Source organism: Halyomorpha halys, unplaced genomic scaffold (genome assembly GCF_000696795.3).
Source record: "Halyomorpha halys isolate HHAL.00 unplaced genomic scaffold, Hhal_1.1 Scaffold134.1, whole genome shotgun sequence".
Taxonomy (NCBI): Eukaryota; Metazoa; Arthropoda; class Insecta; order Hemiptera; family Pentatomidae; genus Halyomorpha; species Halyomorpha halys.
Window position 1 is genome coordinate 66,718 of NW_027107159.1, and position 23,414 is coordinate 90,131.

Below are 23,414 nucleotides of genomic sequence, written 5' to 3' on the forward strand. Positions count from 1 at the left end.
GGGTGCGGTCAGCAAATATATATAGACTCAAGTCAGAAAATCTGCCAGTCTCCCTGATGGAGGCCTGAAATTCAGGTCAAAACGTCGGCACAAATAAATAGGTTTTTGTTTGCAAATCACACTCCCTCCTTTCCCCCGACCATCTTCTCCTCATATTACTCTACGGCCAACTATTATCACTTCAAATATATAATTACTTTGGAGCAAAATAGGCTAGTCAGATTTCACAATTTTTTTTTAGATTGATGATTACAACAAATTGAAATATTTCTTATTTAACTTTCCAACTCATAACCGAATTTATTTACATCATGCTGAAATTGAACCACAAATTTATATACACTTTAGTTATTATTTTTCAAAAATATTGAATTTAATGAAGACAAGCACACATTGTACAAAATAAATTAATGCTCAGAATTATTTCTAACAAAAACATCATTTCAGGAAACTGATTAAACTGACAACCATTAATATATTTTAAAAACAGAATTTTGTTTCTGCAATTCATACTGTATCTGGTAATAATATTATCTGCTAGAGTGGCGTTAAGTAAGAGGTATGGTAAATAAAGAATGAAGAAGAAGTTATATTTTTATTGTTAGTAAATTAGTTAAAATAAGTAAATATTAATTTTATACAAAAATTGAGATTTTTCTTTTATTTATATATGAAAGCCATTAAATTATTTAGTTATTAGCAACAAAATCTACTATAAAATTCATCAGATATTTACTAAAAATACTAGTCTATCTAGATCTATGGAATATATTATATCATAGCACCAGAGTTCAGTTTTCTTCTTGTTGACGTTCTTCAGTAGGCCTCTGAAGAACCTCAAGCTCAAGTCTCTTTGTTTCAGGTACTATTAAATACGATATGATAAATGATATAATACAGCTAATAGCAAAGATATAAAAATTTAAAAATATTCCAACTTTGCTCTTAATTACTTGAAACAATTTCGTAACTGCAAAGGAAGATGCTGCATGAGATACAGTTACAATAGATGATGCCACTCCTTTTAGATTGGGAGGAAATAATTCACCTTGCAGGGTATTGATCAATGGCCCTAAACCTAAGGAATAAACTATAGAAAACAGAGTTATCATTAAAAATGGTAACATTGGAAATTCAACGAAGTTTCCGTAATAATAAGTTCCAGAAACTAAATGGGTCAAAGCACAACCAAGACAAGAAAATAACAATAAGGGCCTCCGACCGAGACTATCTATTAAAACAGCAGAGACAAATGTAAATAGAAAAACTAAAACCCCAAACAAAATTGTGTATTCATCAGATGTCAATCCATCAGCAGATGCAAAAGTCGATGAGGCATAAGCAACAAATGCTGACATACCAGTAAATCGTTGGGCAACTGCAGTAAATACAACAACTAATAATTTACTAAAATAAGCTTTTGTAAATAAAAGTTTAAATTTTGAAGAATTTGAACTTTGATTTTCAAGCATTTGATCAAGTTTGACAACTTCTGATTCACCGGTATGTTCACTTTTGAAAAGCCATTTCAAAACTGAACTAGCTCTATCACGCTGCCCTATAGATATCAAAAATAAAGGAGACTCGACCATAAAAAAAAGAAGAATGAAAGAAACAAAAGCAATAGCAAGTGATATGCCATTTAATACTTGAAAAGAAACGTAAGGCCCAATGCTAAATTCAATAACATGACCCAAATAAAGCATCGATTGGAAAAATGTGCTAAGTGCTCCTCTAATTTCTGGAGATGCAATTTCGGCAATGTAAAGTGGCACAACTGTAAATACAATTCCCATTGCTGATCCAAATAAACATCGAGCAATGTAAAGCGTGAAAACAGTGGTAGAAAAGTAAACAATAATCCAACCTATTAAAATTAAAACAGAAGAAAATAGTAGCCACCGCTTTCTTCCAAACTTTGCAAGTAGTAAGCCAGTAGGAATTGGACTTAAAAAATGTCCAATTTCATGTGATGCAGCTATCCAAGAGCTTTCTTCTTCTGTAATGAAAATTGGGGAATCCTTGCCTTTTAGCTTCTTTAAAGCTGGCGAAGTCCAACCTACAGTGCATCCAACACATAGTACAGCTATCCCAGCTATAATAAAATAAATATTAGAAAATTTTAAATTTCAGGTTAAAACATAATAACATTTATACTTAGTAATACATGAAAATGAGGAAAATTAGGAAGGTTAAGCTTAAAAGACATCAAAATATCAGTCTGTAACTCATTATTATTACTGAGTTTAGCAGTGTTTTGGGCCCTGCTGCTGTATTGGAGTTACTAAACTAAAATTATTAGGTATTTTTTCCAATATATAATATTAAACTAAAAGTCAACAAACTAACAAAAAGATTAGTATTACATAACAATTGATCAAAAAAGCTTCTTTATTTAAGGTAAAAGAATAAGGAATAAAACACACTTTACAGATATAATTTATTAAAATAAAAAATATAAACATTTTATTGTAATTTAATCCAAAGAGAGAAAATGACCTTGAACAAATAATAAGATACAAGGAGCATATTCATAATTAAATTAGATAGATTTTATGTTATTAAATACCATTACTTAATTATTAAGTAAATATGATGCCATTTTTTTTTATCAAACTGTAAAGTACGTATTATTACTTCATTATACCAATTTCAAACTGTAAAATTTGAATATCATTAATTTGTAGACAGTGGGTAAGAATTTAGAATTGATGTATTAAGACCACTAAAATCCTAACATTTCCAAGAAAATTAACATTGTTATTTGATACTAGTATATTCAAGCAATCAATTTAAACTACTTATAATTATTATAGCATAAATAAAGATACCCACCTAAAATTGAGGACAAATATTGATTAGAATATGAACGAGAACATAAAATCATCTTGTAACGTTAGACACAGAAGTGTATTTAGCAAAATAGCATGATCTGTAATGAGTGCCAATTATTTATCCTTCTAATTACAAATGTCAAAGATAAGCATTTTATCTTAAGAAAAAGAAAATCAAGAGGTTTTGTTTGAATATGGGACTGTTTTATGTCTTTCCCCAGATGAATGGAATTGTTTATAACAACTATTACAATACAAATCTTTATCACAGCCAAGGCAAATCAATGTTGGTTTTTTGTCACATATGACACAGAAATTGTCTAAATCTTCAGACCCTGAGGTTTCACCACAGCTTTGTTCACTGTTGGTGTCACTATGAAGATCTAGTAATTCAGAACAGGAAGATTTATTAAAGAAATCTTCATCATGAATATCATCACTTTTATTTTCTGAAGAGACCAAAGGAATGCTTTGATGACTGAAGTTACAACCTTCACGACTTTTAAGCTTTTCAAGTCGAAACCTAATTACTGTATCTATGTCTCCCTCTGATTTTTTGTCTTTTGCTTCTAAATGAGATTCTGCAGCTAACTGAGAAAGCAAGTCTTCAACTTGTTCAGCAGCAGTGGCTTTATTCGGCTTAGGGAGTTGATCACCTTGAGTGGAACTTGAAGGTAAATCAGAATTTGGTGAATCATCGGCTCTTAATTTTCTCAAGCGCTCCCTAATTAAGTCATCTATTGAACTCATGCCTAAATTAGTTCTTAATTATCCAAACACTAACTAAGCTAACTTCTCAGTTAGTACCTAGAAGTGTACTAGGACACACAATACAAGAAAACTAATGCTACGAAATTAAAATAAAACAAACTGATAACAATCGATCGGTTATGCGCACTCAAAGATAAATACAACGAGCATATCATTTTCTTAAAGCATGTAAGAATGAGGAGAATAATAAAAAAAGGAAACAATTTTTGTTCTTAAAATATTTGCATAGATTAAATTAATGGGTCAGAGAAAAACAATACGCATGCACGTCAGATATCAGTTACGTCAAAATGGGCCTAAAGTAGCTATTGATTCAGATTCAAAATTTATATCAATCTATAACCAAGGTTCCATTGTGATGGTGTTATGAACAGTTCAGCTGTTGCAGTCATTATTATCGTATAAGCTTGGACTTCCTGTTGTGGCAGTATTAGAGCCTATATTACGATTTGCTTAATAGTTGGGAGTACTTTCAACTGTCTGCTAATTGTCACAAATATACACTTTGACACTGAAATGTCGTATCTTATAATTTCATAACATCAACCATACATACGTACATGGTTTTCAACCAGTGGTCCGCGGACCCAAGCTTTATTTAACAAGTAAATACACTATAAAATAGCTTCAAAATCGTCCAAATTATTACGTAAATAAAGAATTACATTCCGTATTAATTCATATAAATATTCCTCTTCACTACTCCAACAAAATTAGTCAGTTTATCGTGCAAAAAAGATTATTCGTACAGTAACAGTTGGTGTTAATAAATTGGTACTAATAAAATATTAGTCAGATTTAAGCGTATAGGTTTGACCGTGTACATAATCCGTTAATCAAATACAAACACACAGTAAGCCAATTGGTCTGTATAAAAACAATCGAACAAAAAAATGTGTCGTAAACTAACATAATCAAGTTTCACCAACAAAGATGAAATTATTTAAATTTTTTAATAGTATTGAATCACCGATATTTCGGTACGTTGTTGGGATTATCTCACTCCACCTAAAGTACATAATTAAAACTTTCAAACCGGATCAGCGGAAATTGAAAAACATTGAGACAGAAAACACCCGGTCGTAGTGCGTTTAAAAAACACCCGAAAATCCCAAAATTAGTGAGAAATCAGTTCCCTGAAGTTGGCTACGAAGGATAAGAAGGTAGTCCCAATACATGTAATTCTAGTCCATAACATTGTTCTCACCATGCTTAACAGTTGCATTAAAATTTTTGTATTCGAAGGCTCTACTTTTCTGTCAACTAAATTCCTACAATCTGATCTAAAAATGTTTGATCCTTTCATCCAGTAACTCATTTTTATCATATTGCAGCCAATGTACTGATACCTTACATATTGGAAGTAAATTTTTATATTGATGGGTGATTTCCGGCCCCCAGTGAATTTTTTAAATACCCACTGATCTGGATCAACTGGTTTTAAAGCAATCAATTATGCATTACACATGTTGGTCACCTGAGGTAATCTCAACATTCTACTCATGTGTGGGTGACTCAACACTAGTTACATAATTACATCTTTGAGGGTAGAACTTGATTCTGTTGATTTAGTGCCAATCTTGTTGGATTACTTTTATACTGATCATTTAACTCTTGGTGTGTTTGGATCTGATTAAGGAATTATTTTTCGAAGTTGTGTCTTTTTTTCAGACTCAAAATGCTTTTAAAATAAGTATTTATAATACCAAGTACTTTTAACTCTTCTCCCCACAAGCCTTCTTAGGATCCTCAGTCCTTAGACTTGTACCTCATTTTAAGAGCCCCATATTCATTAATTTACAGTAATTGTGGCCAAGAGTGACCCTGGTAAAACTTCAAAAGGTTCTGTGAAGGAAAAAAAAAAACTTTGTATACCGAGATACAGTTATTAAGTCAGATTTTAGGCCTAGTTCTACAGTAAGCCTCAGAATTAACTGATCTACAGATAAGCTCTGAAAGAAAATAAACCTATAACCGGTTTACCTTCATACCTAATGAACACTGGCGATACATTTTGCAGTCTCTAAGAGAGTAGACGTGTTCCAGAATATGATTAACTTAAATCAAAGCCAACATAAAATTTTAACTCAACAACTGGTCCTTAACCCCATGTACACCCTTAAACCCTTGTACACTCGAGTTAATTCGAGCGCGCTAAACAGGCCAAACTACACACTCAAGATAATTCAAGCAGCGTTGTATTTTATTTTGCTATAATTTTCATACTCTAATATAATCGAGAATTGAAAATAACTGTGATAATAATGAAATAAATAACAATGATTTATTATCTTTAATAATTCTCTCTATATATAGCTTTAGCCTATGTGTACATAGGGAGCTAGGTATTATGACTGATATACAAAATCTAAAATTAAAAGTGTGATTATTTTTGTATTTTTTTTACCTAGACAATGTTCTAAACTATGTTTTTTTACATAAAAAAAAAATTGTTTTGCCAGTTTTTTGAAAAAAAATGCGTAAGGGGTTTAAGGTTGAGTTACACTAGAGGGGATGGGAAGACAGGCACCCTCCTGGTGTGGCGGCTCTAGGGTAACCTAATTGGTTTTTCACTGTGAATGACATCACTTAAACTCCTTAAAAAAATCTCTTATTGACACTCACTTTAAAGTGGCTCAGCCTTAATTGTTCGAACTGTTAATATTTTTTAAAATGAGTATTTTTCTGATATTAAATAGGTTTGGAATCAAACATTAAACACATACAGCTTTACATTTATTTTTTATCGGTCTCCTGAACATGCAATACTTCTTCCACAATTTATACGAAGAAGAGACTATTCCGACAATCTTTGAGTATTTTAGAAATATGAATGATTAACTCCTACTTATTGTTATCTCTTCATATTAATACATGAAAACTGGATCATTTTTTCTAAATACTTTTTTTTAATAACATGTATGTACAATTAATTATTTATACATTAAACATTGAAAAATATGATTATATCTGATAACAATGCTAATAAAAACAAATAGCCATCTAATCTGAAAGTTAAGTGGTGGGTATACAAAAGTAAAAATAATGTTTCATAACAGTTAGAGGAGTTCTCAACCATTAAATTATTTTGATTTAGTCATTAAAAGAAACTGTATGATATTTAATTATGAATATTTTCCTTCTATATCGAAGGATCTTTAATTTCAAGATAATGTGCACTTTTAAAATAAATAAAAGCCAAAAGAAAATATAAAAAATATATGAAAGACTGAGTTTTATGAACAATAAGAAGTTTCTGTACCACAGTGTAAAAAGCAGAAAAAAGTATCTTAAAAATTTAAAAAGGATTTTAAAAATAAAAAAGTGTAATAATCATATGTTAAAATGACTTTTTTCTTTGATTCTGAAAACAGCAACACCATTTGAATTGATTTCTCAATAAATCCAAAACTATGTGTAATATTTGATAATTATACAAATTGACATAATTATTATTCACCTCTTTCATAAAATATAATAGTATATATAAAATATCCAATTTCGCCTATAAAAAGTATTATTGATTTAGCAAATTACTAATCACATCTATATTGAAAATTAATGAGTATTATCCATATGCACTTAAATGAATGAAAAAAAAGTAAAGTAACAAATAAAAGAGCATAATTCAATTGATACGACAACGTAAGTTGAGAACTTCCCTTTTAATATTATATTATTCTTGTTTTGAAATAATAAAATATGTCACAATATGTCTTTGTAAAAAATAAAATAAATATTTAATACATACATAGACAAGAAAGCTTAAATGTAGCACATAAGTTATTAATTAAAAGATAATTAAATTAAAAACCTAACTTGATATACTATCTTCAGCTTCAAAATTAAATAAGTGAATACTCGAGAACTGTATTTATTTATTTGATGTAAATATTTAGCTGAATGATCTAATTTTTATCTTAGAAATAATGGTAATAAAATTTTAGTTACGCTGAGTTCAGTTCATTAGAAACATACTGGAGAGCAGTAAAGTGTCACTTATCTAACTTTGAAACCAAATAAATACTACGCAAAAAGTAATAATAAGGATACATTAACTAAGAATGTTATTACACCAGTTGAGAAGGATACTAGTATGTTTTAGAAATAAAAAACAGTTCATCTTCATTAAATGTACATATGTTAAACGAGATACATTAAAAATGTAATTTTATTGTATTAAAAAAAAAAACTTAAATATTGAAATTATTGATGGAAATATAAATACTGACTTTGTTTAAAAAACAATAATAAATAAAGCATAAGAGGATTTAAAGTTTTATGTTACCTATCATCTGGTAATTTAAATACTGTAATTAAAATTTCCTTATTGAATGACAAATTATAAGAATTCATTTATTACCTCAGTTCATACGCAACAGTATATAAAAACAAAATAAAAAAAAATGTAATCTACAAACAAAGGATAAACATAAATGAATTGACCATAAATTATAAAATAATTCAAAGGAGGAAAAAAACAAAACAATAATACTAAAATAATTTAATAATTTCATCCTGATGCAAATGCATAGATAACTAGTTTTTGAAAGGCCTACTATTTAATCTTAATAAAGTCGACTACATTACTTCAGAGAAATACAACAGGCAAGTACGGTAACATTTTTTTTTTCAAAATTTAAAACATCTCGATAAAGGATATTTTAGTTGTTAAACAAAAGATAAAGACAGACCTAATCACTAACATAATATTGCACCATAAAGTAATTATGAATTTTCAGATTTTTTTATAAAGTAACATTTTAAATTTATGAACATTGTATTCTTGATAAAATAGAATGACCAAGTCAATGAACGGTTTGATGGAAATTTACCAATTATGGAAACACTTATGAAATTTAAAAAAAAAAACCAACAAGTCTAAGATTATAAATAATAAATATATCAAATCTATTGGAGATAAAGCTGGAAATATCGAATTTTAAATCAAGGATGGATTTTAAGGATGAGTTATGTTAATTAATATGAACAAATAGAATTAATATTTAAAGGAAGATTAAACTTCTGCAATTTTATATCTACATTCTTATCTAAACCACAATAGAAGACCACATTGCAATAATAAACAAAGTCCTAAATTTTATATAAACAGTTATAAATTGGTCTTTTTTATACATGAGTATGAAATATATTAACAATGGCTACACAGTTTTACATAATGTCTGAATTATAGTGATATTAACAAACAGTTGTATTATAGACTTACCAAACAGTCATAAGTAGTAGAAAATAATTTAGCAAAAATTTTTACAATATAATAATAATAATACTAGACATAATTGGAAATGAATTAACAAAATTATGAAAGCAATGCGGCATTGGACAACCACAGGGAATTTAATTATCAGAAATGTTCCCTAAAATGTAAACAACAATCTATCTCTTTATATCATTGACGAAATAAAAAATATATCCTCTTAAGATTTGAACTTTTCGAAAGAACAAATGAAGTTGGGCTTCAAAGGATCTCTTGTCATAGCGCAGCTACAACAAAGCTTATCCCATGGTCTCCATTATAGAGCCCTCATCACTTCAATGTTGCCTGCAAGTTCATAGAAAATAGATTAAAAACAATGAAAAAATTGAGAGTAAATACTGTAGATAATACAATTTATTATAAAATCCATTAATATAAATGCCTTTTATTTAGACTAGCAGACCCCACAATGCTTCGCTATTCATCTTTCGGGATGTATTTACACTAATTTAACACCATTATTTATGAAACTTTGATATCAATTAATATATAGATGAAGCGATAAAACGGTAACTATAGTAACATAAATGGTAACAGCTGATAATCCTTTAAACTTGTTCAATTTAGGTGATTTTTTCTTATTCTTTTAGAAAATTTAACCATCTATGATATTGTCATATACATACTACATTAAATATTTTTTGGCCCAAAATTTTCGTATTACATTGCGCACTTGATTTCTTTTGAAAAATCATTAAAATAGAATTAACATCTACATGACTCAACCAATCTACACCTCACTTGGCAACCAAAGAGCACAAACTGGATCTAATTGAACGTTTCAGACGATGTTAAGAACAAATATGATTTACTTTTTCCTAAAATAAAAAAAGTTGAACTACTTTACCCTAAGCCAAATTATGTTTATTTAACTTTCTGTGAATATAATGTCATTTGAGGAATCATTCATATTTTTTTCTTATTCTTTGATAAGACACAAATTGATAGGTCTATAACAACCATGAAAAAAAGTTAACTTTCTGAGCAATGCAAAAAAAAACTTAAATTTTGATCATAAAATTTAGAAATCAGGGATTTCAGTAGCTTTAGACCTTCCCATGGCAACAGGGAACATTTGACCCATTCCGTTTTATATACGTAGATATTGAGCAAGGGTCAATTTTATAAATTCTGAAAAGGCAAATGTCGTAATAGGTTTTGACCCACAGCGAATCTACAGCTAATTTATATAAACGATTAATATAAATTAATATATTTTCTTAAAAAATGGGTATACAAGTATCTATGTATAATAGATGTTTGTCAATGGGCAGTGAAACAATTAACAATTTTAAGGGTTAAATATAGAAGATTTAATAATTGTTCATTTTTGTTAACGAAAAAGGGAGTCTGAAATTCATTCTAAATCTTTTTACATTATTATTTGATCATTTTACCAATTATTGTTTGTTATTTTACAATAAATGGCTTTAGATAAAATGAAAAAGAGAAAACATAGGGGGAAGGTTAACTTTAATTTTGGGCACTTCTATGGAATGAAAACCTGGCACCCTCACCTAGGTTAGAGCAAAATGGTAACAAGTAATACCTCTCCCCCCTCCCCCATCAGAAATTCCTAAGCAGGGTAATATAAAAAAATAGGTTGCCTTTGAAAATATTTAAGTACTAATACTGGACACTTCAGCCTAATGTTGCAAAAAGGCGATATTATTTTTATTGGTTCACATTTATAAATGAAATTCACAACCGTTGTGATTCACTAAAAAAAAAAATTCAACATTGACTATATACTGTCAATATATTATCTAATTTAGTCAATATGTGGGAGTGGGGTGGCTCAGTGGGTAAGAAATTGTGATACTAACTCCAAGGACCCGAGTTCAAATCTGGCTGTGACCGATAATTATTGATTCTGTTACTGTAAGGTTGGGAACTCTAGGGTCCACCCAGTCTCACAAAGTGGGCACCCTTAATTGAGGAAAAATCTGGCAGTTGAGCATGATCAAGAATCACCCCCTTGTACAACCTTTGTTCAAAAAATATTAAAATGAAACTAAACCCCTGACCCTTCATGGCTTGTAGTGGTATAGATTTTCATAGGCAATATTCATCTTTATGAAATCGTCAGAGGTAAGAACCTCCATTTCTAAAATTTTCATATATTGTGGACCTAATATTTCAAACTAAATGTATTACAAATATACTTTTTTCATATGTTTAACATGAGCAGTTTTTTTAATATAGATTTTTCCAAATTGCTGAATTTAAACTTGAAAACAGAGTACTCTTCCTAGTTACATTAAGAATTATAGCATCCATCATTTCTCCATCTAGAAATCTGGCACGAATCTTAACTAGTTACATAATTTTTGTTTTTAAACCTAAGTTGGTGTTTTAGAGATTTTTAAAATTGAAAACTTTGTAAACAATTAAAAATAATTTATGTGTAACGTCACCAATTACAGTTATATATCAAATGAAATCACATAGAAAAGGCTTTATAATGAGCTATCGAACATCCTTCTAGCACAATCAGTTATAAATCTATGAGCATTTTTGTGATCCAAAATTTAGCATTTCAGCAATTTTTGGAAAATCTATGTTAAAAAAACTGCAGTTATAAAACATATATTTGTACTTAGTTTAGAATACTAAAAAAAAAATTATGAAAATTTGAGAAATATCGGTTATGGTCCCAAAAGGTTGTTAATGATATATTAAAACAGATTAATTTAATAAAGAATAGTTTTCAATACAACTCATTAAATAAATGCAAACTCATCCAGTAAAGAACTTATAATATTAAGACAAGAAATATGGTTTTGAGTGAAAACCGTGTGAATAATATTAATTGCATTTTCTTGCACAATGTTAGATTTATGCTACAACATGACAATATAGCAAAGTACCCAATGATGGGGCAATGGCTCCAAAACGTTTTTAATAACACATTAAAATTAAGAAATTTAATAACGAAGAGTTTTCACATCATTAATAAAAAAAAAATTATGGAACTCTAAGAAACAGAAGTTCATATCTCTGACGATTTCATAAGGAATATGTTATATCATTGTAAGTATATTGTATGAATACAAAGTAATGATTAAAAAAATGTGATCTATAATAATATGCCCGCTGAAGAGTTTGTTTGAATGTGCCAATTTTGGGAACTACTGATCAAAATTGAAAAATTGTTTAGTATTAGGTTTATAGTATCATGGTACAAAGACCCACCCATAGGAATAGAGCATTGACCATATAAAGCTTTCGTATACATGTACTGCCGTGATAATTTCAAGCACAATATTTATAAAGTTGAAATATTAATGCTGGTTCTTCTTATGCCGTAAATGTGTAATAAGGCTGGGTTTTAAAAAAATGAACTGAAGATGCTTGTCAGACCATTTTTCTTTTCTTTCAACGACTATTGGTTATTTTTCATCTGTTAATCAGTTAATGAGATACATCTGATCATTAATTCATCATGTCTATGAAAAAGGCATGTATAATCAAAATTAAATGCGAATAAAATAATAGTGCACAACTAGTTAGTTTATAAAAACATCACAACTAAGATATTGAACTTCTAACAAGACAATGATGTATCACAACCTCAAATTAATACAATACAACTAGCTTATAATAGGGAAACACAAAGGTAAGTTTTCTCAATTTTTTTTTTTGCTTTATCAAAGTAGGAAAAAAGTTTCAAAAATATATTTAGACTTACACTATCATATCCAGATATAAAAGTTTTTGATAAATACACTGACTTTAGACCAACTTTCATAAAAGAGAATTAAAAAAACATGAAACTCAAAAGATCATCGACTGTTCGTAAGTTTACTAGATACACAACAATTTTAATGTTTAGTTGGTTATCATTGAGCTAAATTAGAGAGCTGACCAGTGCCTTTTATGTTATTTTACTAAGTCGATGATTTCCTTAGTCAGCCTTCATCCTCCCTGCACATGACTCTACTCTCAGCCACATTTCTCTACCTTTCTCTCCTACCATCAGCTACCCACTCAAAAGCAATTTTGGAAAGTCTTTCACTATTCATTCATTCTCTTCCAGTCTCATTTCTGACTCTCTGCATCTTTGATACTCAAGTCCACCTTCAAAAATCTATCTCTACACACGAGTCTTTTACCTTGTTATTTTTAGAATGACCATGTTTCAGAGCTTTTTATTTAAGCTTTCTACCAGAGCCATATATATTAATTTCTTCACCTTCCTATATTTTCTTTCTATCGATTCATCACTCTTCAATTTCCTTTCTCACTGTTCCATTGGTTTCAAACATAAAGTCAAAGTAGCAGAACTGATTTACCAAATGAAGCTTAGTCAAAATTGGCCCACTCAATTCATCATTCTTCATTCATTGACATATGTTTTGTTTTTTTGTAGTTAATATTAATAGGCCCCATTGTTCATACTGTTTGGTTGATTTTCTAAACCCATAGCCTTTATCAAATTCATCCTGTACTATTATCACTTGGTTATCAGCGAATAGCAGGTGACGCAAGTATCTGTTTTTATTGGAATACCCATTTTGTCGCAAAGCAATGTTATTACTTACAAAAATAATTTGTAATAATCTCATCTTAGGAGCAGAGTAAGACTATGGCCATTTCATAAGTGAACAGAAAAAATATTTTAAAATAAAAAAAACACAGATATCAATTGCTTCTGATATTGAAACATAATTGAAAAAAGAAAGCAATATATGAATGAATGGGGGGCTGGCTAAAACGATGACAGCAGAAAGAAGTAATTTAAATAGATTTAAAGTTACTGTGAAATTAACAGCTGAAGTATTACAGCCTAGGCATTGAGAGGTTTTAAACAAAAAAATCTATGATATTTTGAAACTAAACAAATTTAAGGTTTGCCACCTCAATTATTTTCAGAGAAATAAAAAGATAAAAAAATTAAATTTTTTTTCTATTTTTCTCCCATAACATGGATACTATGAATTTTTTCAAAAAACTAAACAATAATAAATTAAATATGAGAAAATTCTATACATTCTTGTACAGTGCAACCAACATGAGTTTACCTTGCGCAGTGGCAAAAGTTCTCCCATCAACCCCCCACCCACTTCTTTCTACTAGGTCTGCTTAAACAACCACTTCTGACTGAACGGAGTATGCATGGTACATGTTTTTTCTCCAAATCCTGTACTGTGCATGCTCCATACAGTTCTGGATAGTCATAAGTGATTGTTGGAACAGACTTACTCAGTAGATTGGACTATCTTTCCTTTCTTCTCTTTGATCTATTTCTGCAACTTTACAAATAGAAATTCCTCCTATCAGTTTTTTCTTAACTATTTTTCATTAATATCGCAAGATTATAGGTTTATCAAGTAAACTGGGTGGAGGGAAAACTATCAAACAAAAAATGTAATTATTAACATATTTAAATTCATGAAAACAGAGGCTAAGAGGAGTCTAATCCATGTTTTAAGAAAAGTCATAAATTAAAGCATTTATCATAAGTAAATCCCATTCTAGGGCCAAATATACTTCATTTCAAAACATTAAAATAGTTGCACTAACTGTTTTATAACAAATTTAAACTTTAAAAGAGGCAGTTTTTTTCCCTGGATAAAATTATTAAATCTCAAAAATGACTTTTTGGAAGATACTGTGTTCTTAAATAGCAAGTCAGAACAGAGTTGTCAATATATTTATCTACAAAGTAAAATAAGAAACAATCACAGTCAAAGATAAAGGATAACCTAAAGAGACAACTAACCTCCCATATTAGTAACTTAGGAAACAAGGGAATAGGGGAGATAAATGTGTTCCAAGTACCTATTTACTCCTGAACTGGTTTGTTTCCGGTAGCAAGGGTTTGTTATCATGTGGAGGGGAGTAGGAGCTAGGGTGGGGGTGTGTAAATTCCCTACAAGCAAACTTATCTTGGATGGCCTATAATCTATAACCTTTAGTTGAATAAGTTCTGATTTAACTGTTTTGGAAAGAAATTATTTAATCCTGTGATAATATAGTACAAAAACTTATTTAAAAAAAAAAAAAATCAAAAATGGACATAGCTGATTCTGTAACTAAATGCTTCACAATTGTTCTTTATTATTTATTCCAAATTTCTATATTTCAATATATAAAAAAAAATCACTACAACTTATCAGATAGTACAGTTAATAAGAAATTACTAAGGGAACAGAACTTAAATTTTCTCACAAAGCCTTTTAGACTGAACGAGGATAGAAAGATCAAGGGAAAACTCAGAGGTGAACAATAGTGTGCTCGAGTAGTCAACAGGGGATACGATACTAAATAGCTTTTTACCATGCCTTAAATTAAAATGATGTCTTAAAATTAATAAAACGTGTGCACAAAGAGATAATAACCATTTTAAAACCCTAGCAAAAGGTAATTATAAAAAATGAATAAAGACTGAAAAGTTTTTAGTTAGTAACAAGATCATTGTTTGATCATGAACAAATTACCTTCTTGCATAACCCTTGTTCAAGAAGAAACAGTACTTTGTGATGTACTGAACCCCTCACCCTTCATGGGTTGTAACGGTATAGGCAGAACAACAGTACCAGCATAAATTTTAATATTGCAATTTGGGAGAAAAATTGATATGAAAAGAAAAAAAAAAAATCTATAAACAGAATTTTATTAAATAATGTAGTTTACAAGCGCTCATATAGTAAAAAAAGGAGAAAAAAAATCACGAATTATGAGTTAAACCTAAATATACCTAATTTAGTGTCTATTGACCAACTTAGACAGATATAAAAGTTCAACAATTTTTTTTTTTTAAATTACTATATCAACATGTTTATATTAATTCCAAAGACATTATGGATTGATTTATAAGTAAAATAGAGTGAGAGAGGTTTCCCCTCATTACCTATTATTAAAATCTGTTCTTTTCATTAAATTAAAATTTTAAAATTATAGAAACTGTACACAGGCAGTAATACTTTATTTACAGTAGAGGAAACATCGCAACCCATGCTTATTTATTAATTTATAAGAAAAACAAAAACAGTTTCTTTGTCATAAAAAAAAAATAAATAACTTAAAGAATTAAACAGTTCTTATTAGTTTCTTCTTATATATTCATGTACTGAAAACTGAACCTTCTGACAGATTATAGTTCATCATTATTAACTTCTTAACTAAAGCATCCTCGCCTTTTTTTTCTTTTCTTTCTTTTTTTTTTTTTTTTCAATAACGACATACTTATATCAATAAAAAGGAAGATCAGTTATGACATAAAATATATAAATACATATTTTGTAATAAAGATATAAAGTTCTCTACTTTATAAAGGATTCTCCCGGTGCTTCTGACGGTGTTCCTTTCTTTACATACCTGACAACAAAAAGAAAACAATCATTAAGACCACAATAAGCTAATAGAGCATAATATAAAAACAATACATGATTGGTTTAAATAAATAATACACAACAAAAGACTTATTGATCTATTTTAAGATTCAAAATATGAGGATGGTCAAGGCTGCAATCACAACAAAACAAAAATAGTAAACAACTATTTATTAGCCGACGTTTCACCCCACTTTGAAGAGCTTCAACAGGGCTGTTTCTGCTGAGCCACCCTTGACCATCTTCTTCATAATTTGAATTAATATGGTCCATTATTTGTACATATAATATTATTTTAAGGTTTGATTTCAGTAAAATTAAAGTGTTATCTCCTCTAGTAAAATTGTGACCTATCGTACATCGACCAACCTACTCACCATAATTGTCTGTTTGAAAAGTCAAATAAGTAAGACAACAATGGGGATGGGAGAGGAGGGTTTCACGACCTTTTCCAATTTTAGGCGCTTTTTAAATATTGCTCTATCTAACTATCTTAAAGTCTCCTCTTCCAGTTTTAAGCAAATATTTCAAAAGTGATAAAGGACCGTTGCTCTCTGGGGGTCTTAGTGGGGCGGATTAGATGTTTAGAGCTCAATACTAATTGTTCCAACTGCTATTGATTTTTCTAAATGACATAGCAGTTCACTGATAATCATTAAGTCCGTAAATAACAAATCATAATTTTCAATTTTAATTTGCAATTTCTCTGATGTTTATATTCCGAGATGAAGTAGCAAGAATAAAGGATTTAATATAACCTTATTCTGGTATACTATTTTTCGATTAATTTTATTTTGGTATCTTACCCAATGAGACTTCAGTCCTAGAATGAAGGGTAGGCTTAATTTAGAAGTCTATTTCCTAACCTAACCAGCTCTTAAATAATTACTTTAAATGGAAGGACAATTGATTCAATCAAAGTTAGTACATACTTCTTAATAACAACCGAGTTCCATAGGGTTAACTAGCAATTTTGATTAAAGTTGGTTTATCAGTACAATTAAATGGCCTTCAATTTAAACTTTAAAGCAGATTTAGAAAGATATTTGAATAACAAATAAGATTTAAGATTTCCAATTATTTTGTTCTTTTAAAAATAGCAAATCACTTATTACTTACCTAGATATTGTTGATATAATTGTGATACCTTATAAATCTAAAATAAATAAAAAATAAAATAAATTTTATACCGTTTAAAAAAGAAAAGATAAATGACTCATCCATGAAACATCTCAAAAGAATAGTCCAAGTCAGAAAAAATTATTTAGATATCCTACAAAATGGCGGTTGAAACGAGATATCTAGCTAGAAATAAACGTTGATTTTTGAAATAAAATATTAAAACTTGATTGCAGATATGTGCAATCTTTAATATCAGCTAGGAATTATGCATATTGAAATAGTTTGTGGAAATTTGGAAATTTTTCCTTTTTTTTATAACTCCAAAATGGAGATTTCTAATGAAAACATTCATATTCAAGAGTTATAGAACATTAAATTTTACTTCAAATTTCATACCAGAAATTTGTTATGATAAAAGTTTAAGGAATAGAGTCTGCTGATAAATGATTTTTACTTTGTTTTAAGTGATATTTGAATAATTAGAAATTGATGTTTTTGACCTGAGCAGAATAGCCTGCATGGAGTTAGAGTTTTTTAAATTATATAATTTTCAAAGTTGTATTAAGTAGATTGTCCCTGAAGATGGCCAGATTGGCCGAAACGTCGGACTTATAAGAGAAATAAAAGGTATTAAGAATGTAATGGAAAAAATTTGAATTCTTTATTTTAAATAAATTAATAGAATATCTGTTTTCAAGATGAATACTTTCAGAAGTCAAAAGTTAGTTTGTGGTATTACGACCATCATTTCAACCACAATTCTGGTATTAAAGTAAAATTTAATGTCTCTGTAATGAATGTTATTGCTAGAATGATTTTGGAGTTGGAAAAAAAAAATTTTCTCTGACTATTTCAATGTGGATAATTCCTAGTTGATGTTAAAAATCGTTCTATTGTACACTGTTAAAACAGGTTTAATAGAAATCATTATTTAAAAAAAATAAAAATAAAAAAAAGAAGTATAAAATTGATCATTTGAATTGACACTTCTGGTTAGCTGATAATTATCGCGTATCAATTTATTTTCTTGATTTCTAACATGTTAGGGTCCATTTATATGTTATGAGATATGCAGAATATGAAAATGCTATAGATTTGAAAAGGGCGCATTGATTTATTTTTACTTTTATGATTTCTAACATGTTTAGGGTCCCTTTATATGTTTGGAGATATGCAGAATATCAAAATGCTATCGATTTTAAGATCGCGTTTAGATTTATTTTAATTTCTAACTTTTAACTCCGATTTCTTATCTTAGTAAAATAAATCAATACGCGATACTAAAATCGATATTATTTTCATATTCTACATATATATCTCAAAACATATATAGGGACCCTATATGTTCGGAATCAAGAAAGTAAAAATAAATCGATACGCGTTTTTAAAATCGATAGCATTTTAATATTCTACATATCTCAAAACATAAAGAGGCCCTAACATGTTAGAAATCAAGAAAGTTAAAATTAATCGATACGAGGTCTTAAAATCGATAGCACTTTCATATTCTGCATATCTCAAAACATAAGGAGGCCCTAACATGATAAAAATCAAGAAAGTTAAAATTAATCGATACGCGATCTTAAAATCGATAGTATTTTCATATTCTACATATCTCAAGACATATAAAGGGACGCTAACATGTTAGAAATCAGAAAAGTAAAAATAAATCGATACGCGATCTTAAAATCGATAACATTTTCAGATTCTGCATTCCTCAAAACCTATGAAGAGACCGTAACATGTTAGAAATCAAGAAAGTCAAAATAAATCGATACGCGATGTTAAAATCGATAGCATTTTTATCTTCTGCATTTCCGAATACCTAAAAACTGGCCCTTATGTGTTAGAAATAAAAATAATTAAAATAAATCGATATGGGACCTTAAAATCGATAGCATTTTCGTTTTGTACTCGTCTAAATATGTGAAATGGGACCCTCATACATCAGAAATTGAAGGTGGTTAAAAAATAAGTAAATTTAAAAAAAAAAAAAAAAAAATTTTTATTGAATAATATTTATACGCCTAATTTTTTATTTGATTGAAATAGTATTTTAAATATTCGAATAAAAAAGTATTCGGATTGTTTAGTCGTATTTTTATTCGAATTAAAATTTATTTGTCTCTCCTCAATCGAATAAAAAAGTATTTCTCTTATCAATCAAATAATTTTTGCCCAACTCTGATAGTAACTGAGTTTAATTAAATTTAAAATAAAACACCTGATATTTAATTTTTGTTATTTACTGATATATATTATTCAATATAATTAATTAAAAAATATTCTATTTTGTGATAATCTAGAGGGATTACTTTTATTTAATAAACATAATTTGAAAACAAAGTGAAAAAAAAAAATTGTTTTATATAAATTTAACATTTTTTATGTCATTGAATATTTTTATGTCATTTGAAGGTTATAAATGTATTGATTTATTTAATAAGAAAAAATATTTCAGAGAGCATCAAAAGAGTTTTGTACATGTATTTTGTGTTTTTTAAGTCATTTTTTTTTTTAATGGGAAACAATAATTAAAACACTTTTTAAGTTACAGCATATTAAACCGAATCTTCAAAAATAATAGTGTTTTTGAAACCATTTGATATGGGTTTTTTCAAGTAACTAATGAGAAGAGATGTTAGCAACAAAGGATTTAACAAGAAAAACTAATTTTAAAAATGGAAGATTGCTGGCTGACCATGTGTAATAATAGAAACAGGAGATGGTCAAGATACGGTCAAAGAAAAACTCAAATCGTCATTAAACTATTTATATTGAGTCGACGTTTCGCCACATATTCCAGGGCTTTCAGACTTGAAGTCAGAGCGAAAGTTACTTTGACTTTGACTTCCACTCTGACTTCCAGTCTGAAAGCCCCGCAACATGAGGCAAAACGTAGCCTAATAACTGCCATGCTTGCCAAACATTATAACATAGTATATTTTAATTTACTTGGTAGTTAATATTGCCATAGCTCAGATAAGGTACTTATCCATCTTGTGTATTCTAAGGATCTCTTCTGCACAAATCTAACAGCTGGCTATTAATAAACGGTTATTTTAAATGCAAGCAAGATGCTGATTATTCTGCAGGTCAGATAAACAAATTTCTAGCCTTATTTTGTTTTTTAAATCCACCTGCAGTCTATTCATGAATGGAGTAAATCGGACCCTTTAGTAGCAATAGCTCATGACTTCCAACAGTTAAACAAAAGATAACGAAGCCGTAAGGTAGTAAAGATTGCTTTTTGACTTTTTCCGGTCGAATCAGATATCAGACCTTTTCCTTCAGTTATTTATAAAATTCGTTAATATTTTGTATTGATCAATTGTCTATTATTGCACACAATGAGAAATGTTTTTTCAAATAAAATTTAAGTTACTGCAGAGGAAGAATTTCTTGAAAATCCGCATTTAAGCCCTGTTTGACCATTTCAATGAGGATAAGACCTATTTGATATTAAAGGAAATTCAATCGTGCATTGTTATTCTGATTTTAATCAAAATGGTTAGTCATTTACAAGAAAATTGAAAATCGAGAATTTTGAAAAATTGATTTTATAAAGTGGCACCTTTCAGTCAGCCAATTTCATCGAAAAAGTTACTGCTACCTCCCAGGCATAGGTATACCCGGCTTAAATATGTAATTTAAGTTTGGTATAACTTTCCATTTTTGAACTAGGCTGACCACATACAGATCATTTTGCGAGACTTGATTATTTTGGACTCAAGAGGACCTCAAAACGTGTATTTCCATAAAAAACTTGAATTCCTAATTTTGTACATTCACAATACTTTCCCTTACTATATAGCTCACATATAGGTAAGTGAAAACAAAAAATCAATGCATTATTTAAGTGATATTTTGTCTCAAACATCGTTTTGAAGAACATGTATAATAATTTTTTCTGACTTGAAAAGTTCTTTAGAAATTTACCTAGAAGATGTGTCTTTTTTTTTTTTTAAATGGTATAATGATTTCTTAGGTAGCTCCTGAGTTATTTAGGAAAATTCTTAGAATTAATGATTTAATAAATAATGTGTATGTATTTAAAAAAGGATGTCATTTTTCCGTTTTTATTTATTTTAATATCAAATTTAAATTCTAAATAATGAATATTTTCTTAGTAATTTGACACAAGAATTAAATTAATTAATTGAGAAATTAAATAAATAAATTTTTATTAATCAATTAAATGAAAATTAAATAATTGAGCATTAAATTAAATTAATTCATTAGTTAATTAATTATAAATTCTGTATTCAAGAAACTAACTATTTAATAACCTAAAATATGTAATGCATAATCTTTAACACCTTAACATTAATGACACATTATCGTTAAGCCATGGTGGCTTAAGAGTAAGTATGATGATAAAGATATCATCTAGAGAGGTCATTTTTCTAGCTTGTGTTCATAGTCGTAGGGGTAGGGGTATGGAGAGCTCTGGAACCTCCTTTTCACCTTTGATTGTCCCTAACCATGTTTAGTACTGTCCTAGCTTCCACCAACTACGATGATTCTGGGTTCTGCCACCATTAAGGATTTTTCACTTATTTTAATTCTTTTTATTGATTGATAAATAATATAATAATATTATTTTATTATTATATATTATTATTGAATTTTATTGTTGAAGTATATAAATTTATTTACTTATGTATTCTTTTATTTTACACATTTCCAATAATATTTTTACAGGTTCAAAAAAAATTTTTTTTTAAAGAAAATATGGTGATTTACAATAACTTTCTAGAGTCCACATTCAGTAATTCATTTCAAAAACACGTAAAACATTCATGTATCAGCTGATCGGATTGCATACATAGATTCAGTGATCTACGTAGGTGATAACAATAGTTGTCATGGTTAAAAAATAGGTATTTAGACTTTATTTGGCTAATATTTCATTTTATACATTATATAATGCTTTTTAAATTAAAATGAAAGAATATATATTGTGAAAGTTGTGATGGCGCCGACCAGATTTTTTATGAAAATTTGTTATCCTGGAAATTGCTCTTTTTCTGCATATTTTAATTGGGTATACAATTGCATACATTTCCAAGTTAATGATTTGCCTCTAATATACTATGATTTGTCAATAACATTTATACCAGAGCATGTTTATGCCAATCCCCAGCTTAACTTTTTCTTTTAACCAAATCAGAAAACTCGCTTTCAAAATTACATTTGCCCATGCTTTAGCGAAAAAATTGGATAGAGTTTGCTAAAATTGGTACCAGATCAACTTTACAGTCTCTAACTTTCCTCTCTATGTTAGTTGTAAATAGGATTTTCCAATGGAAATATATTTGTATTTGATAAAATTAAAACAAGATCATTTTCAATCTAAGTCTATAGATGCATATATATTTCCTCTATGTATTGATTATGCCTGAACGCAAATTTTACAGTCTAAAATTGATACAAACTTAAATAGAAACAGAACTATGTATAAAAATATATATGTTATATATATATAAAATCGTGCTTTTAAGTGGTATTCCAAGGGAGACCCTACAGTCAAGTAGTTCAACATAGATCTTTGTTAAACCTTTAATTTTCGAGGGGGAAAAAACAGTATCATGCAATAATAACATTTTCTCAAAATACATGATCCACAAATTTAATTCTGGAATCCTGAGTTAGTACATACATATTTGATGATTTTCGTTCATTAGAGTGATAGTGATGAGGAGGAATAAAAATGGTGTCCACATTTAGAGTGAAGGGATTTAGTAATAGAAAATGAAATGTATTAAATTTATATTCCATTGCATTGGTTGGGACCTCAATAGTATTGTCCGTTAAGAGAGTTTTCTGTTATAGAAAGGTGTACTTTATGAGAGGTTTTGCTGTATTATCATGTCTAATATTTATAAAACATATAAAGGAACTTTCAGAACAGGAAAAACATTTTGATTCTTGAAAATAAGCAATATTGAGGTCAAATGCATATCTTAAATTTATGCATGTATTAAAGACAATCTAAAAAAAAAAAAAAGTCAAAACTAATCAGTATAAAAACTAAATTGGTTTATTTTTAAATTATTATTTATATAATTT

The 23,414-nt window shown here is 28.7% G+C and overlaps 3 protein-coding genes across 3 annotated transcripts in view; all 3 read right to left on the reverse strand.

The window, feature by feature from the left end:
* Positions 1 to 581: 581 nt before the first annotated feature.
* Positions 582 to 2,974, reverse strand: LOC106678354 (facilitated trehalose transporter Tret1). The gene is made up of 2 exons (XM_014416818.2): positions 2,836 to 2,974; positions 582 to 2,095 (listed from the first exon to the last, which is right to left on the reverse strand). Exons 1-2 carry the CDS (start codon positions 2,885 to 2,887, stop codon positions 792 to 794), a joined length of 1,356 nt encoding a protein of 451 aa, XP_014272304.1. The 5' UTR covers positions 2,888 to 2,974; the 3' UTR covers positions 582 to 791.
* Positions 2,975 to 3,008: 34 nt separating this feature from the next.
* On the reverse strand, positions 3,009 to 3,584 carry LOC106678285 (abscission/NoCut checkpoint regulator). The gene has a single exon (XM_014416710.1). It carries the CDS (start codon positions 3,582 to 3,584, stop codon positions 3,009 to 3,011), a length of 576 nt encoding a protein of 191 aa, XP_014272196.1.
* Positions 3,585 to 6,328: 2,744 nt separating this feature from the next.
* Positions 6,329 to 23,414, reverse strand: part of LOC106678323 (casein kinase I) — a gene marked incomplete in the record, with an annotated part of 57,681 nt that continues 40,595 nt past the window's right edge. Inside the window, 2 exon segments of the mRNA XM_067045452.1 lie at positions 6,329 to 9,168; positions 16,156 to 16,206. Of these exon segments, the coding sequence (XP_066901553.1) occupies positions 16,199 to 16,206 (8 nt within the window).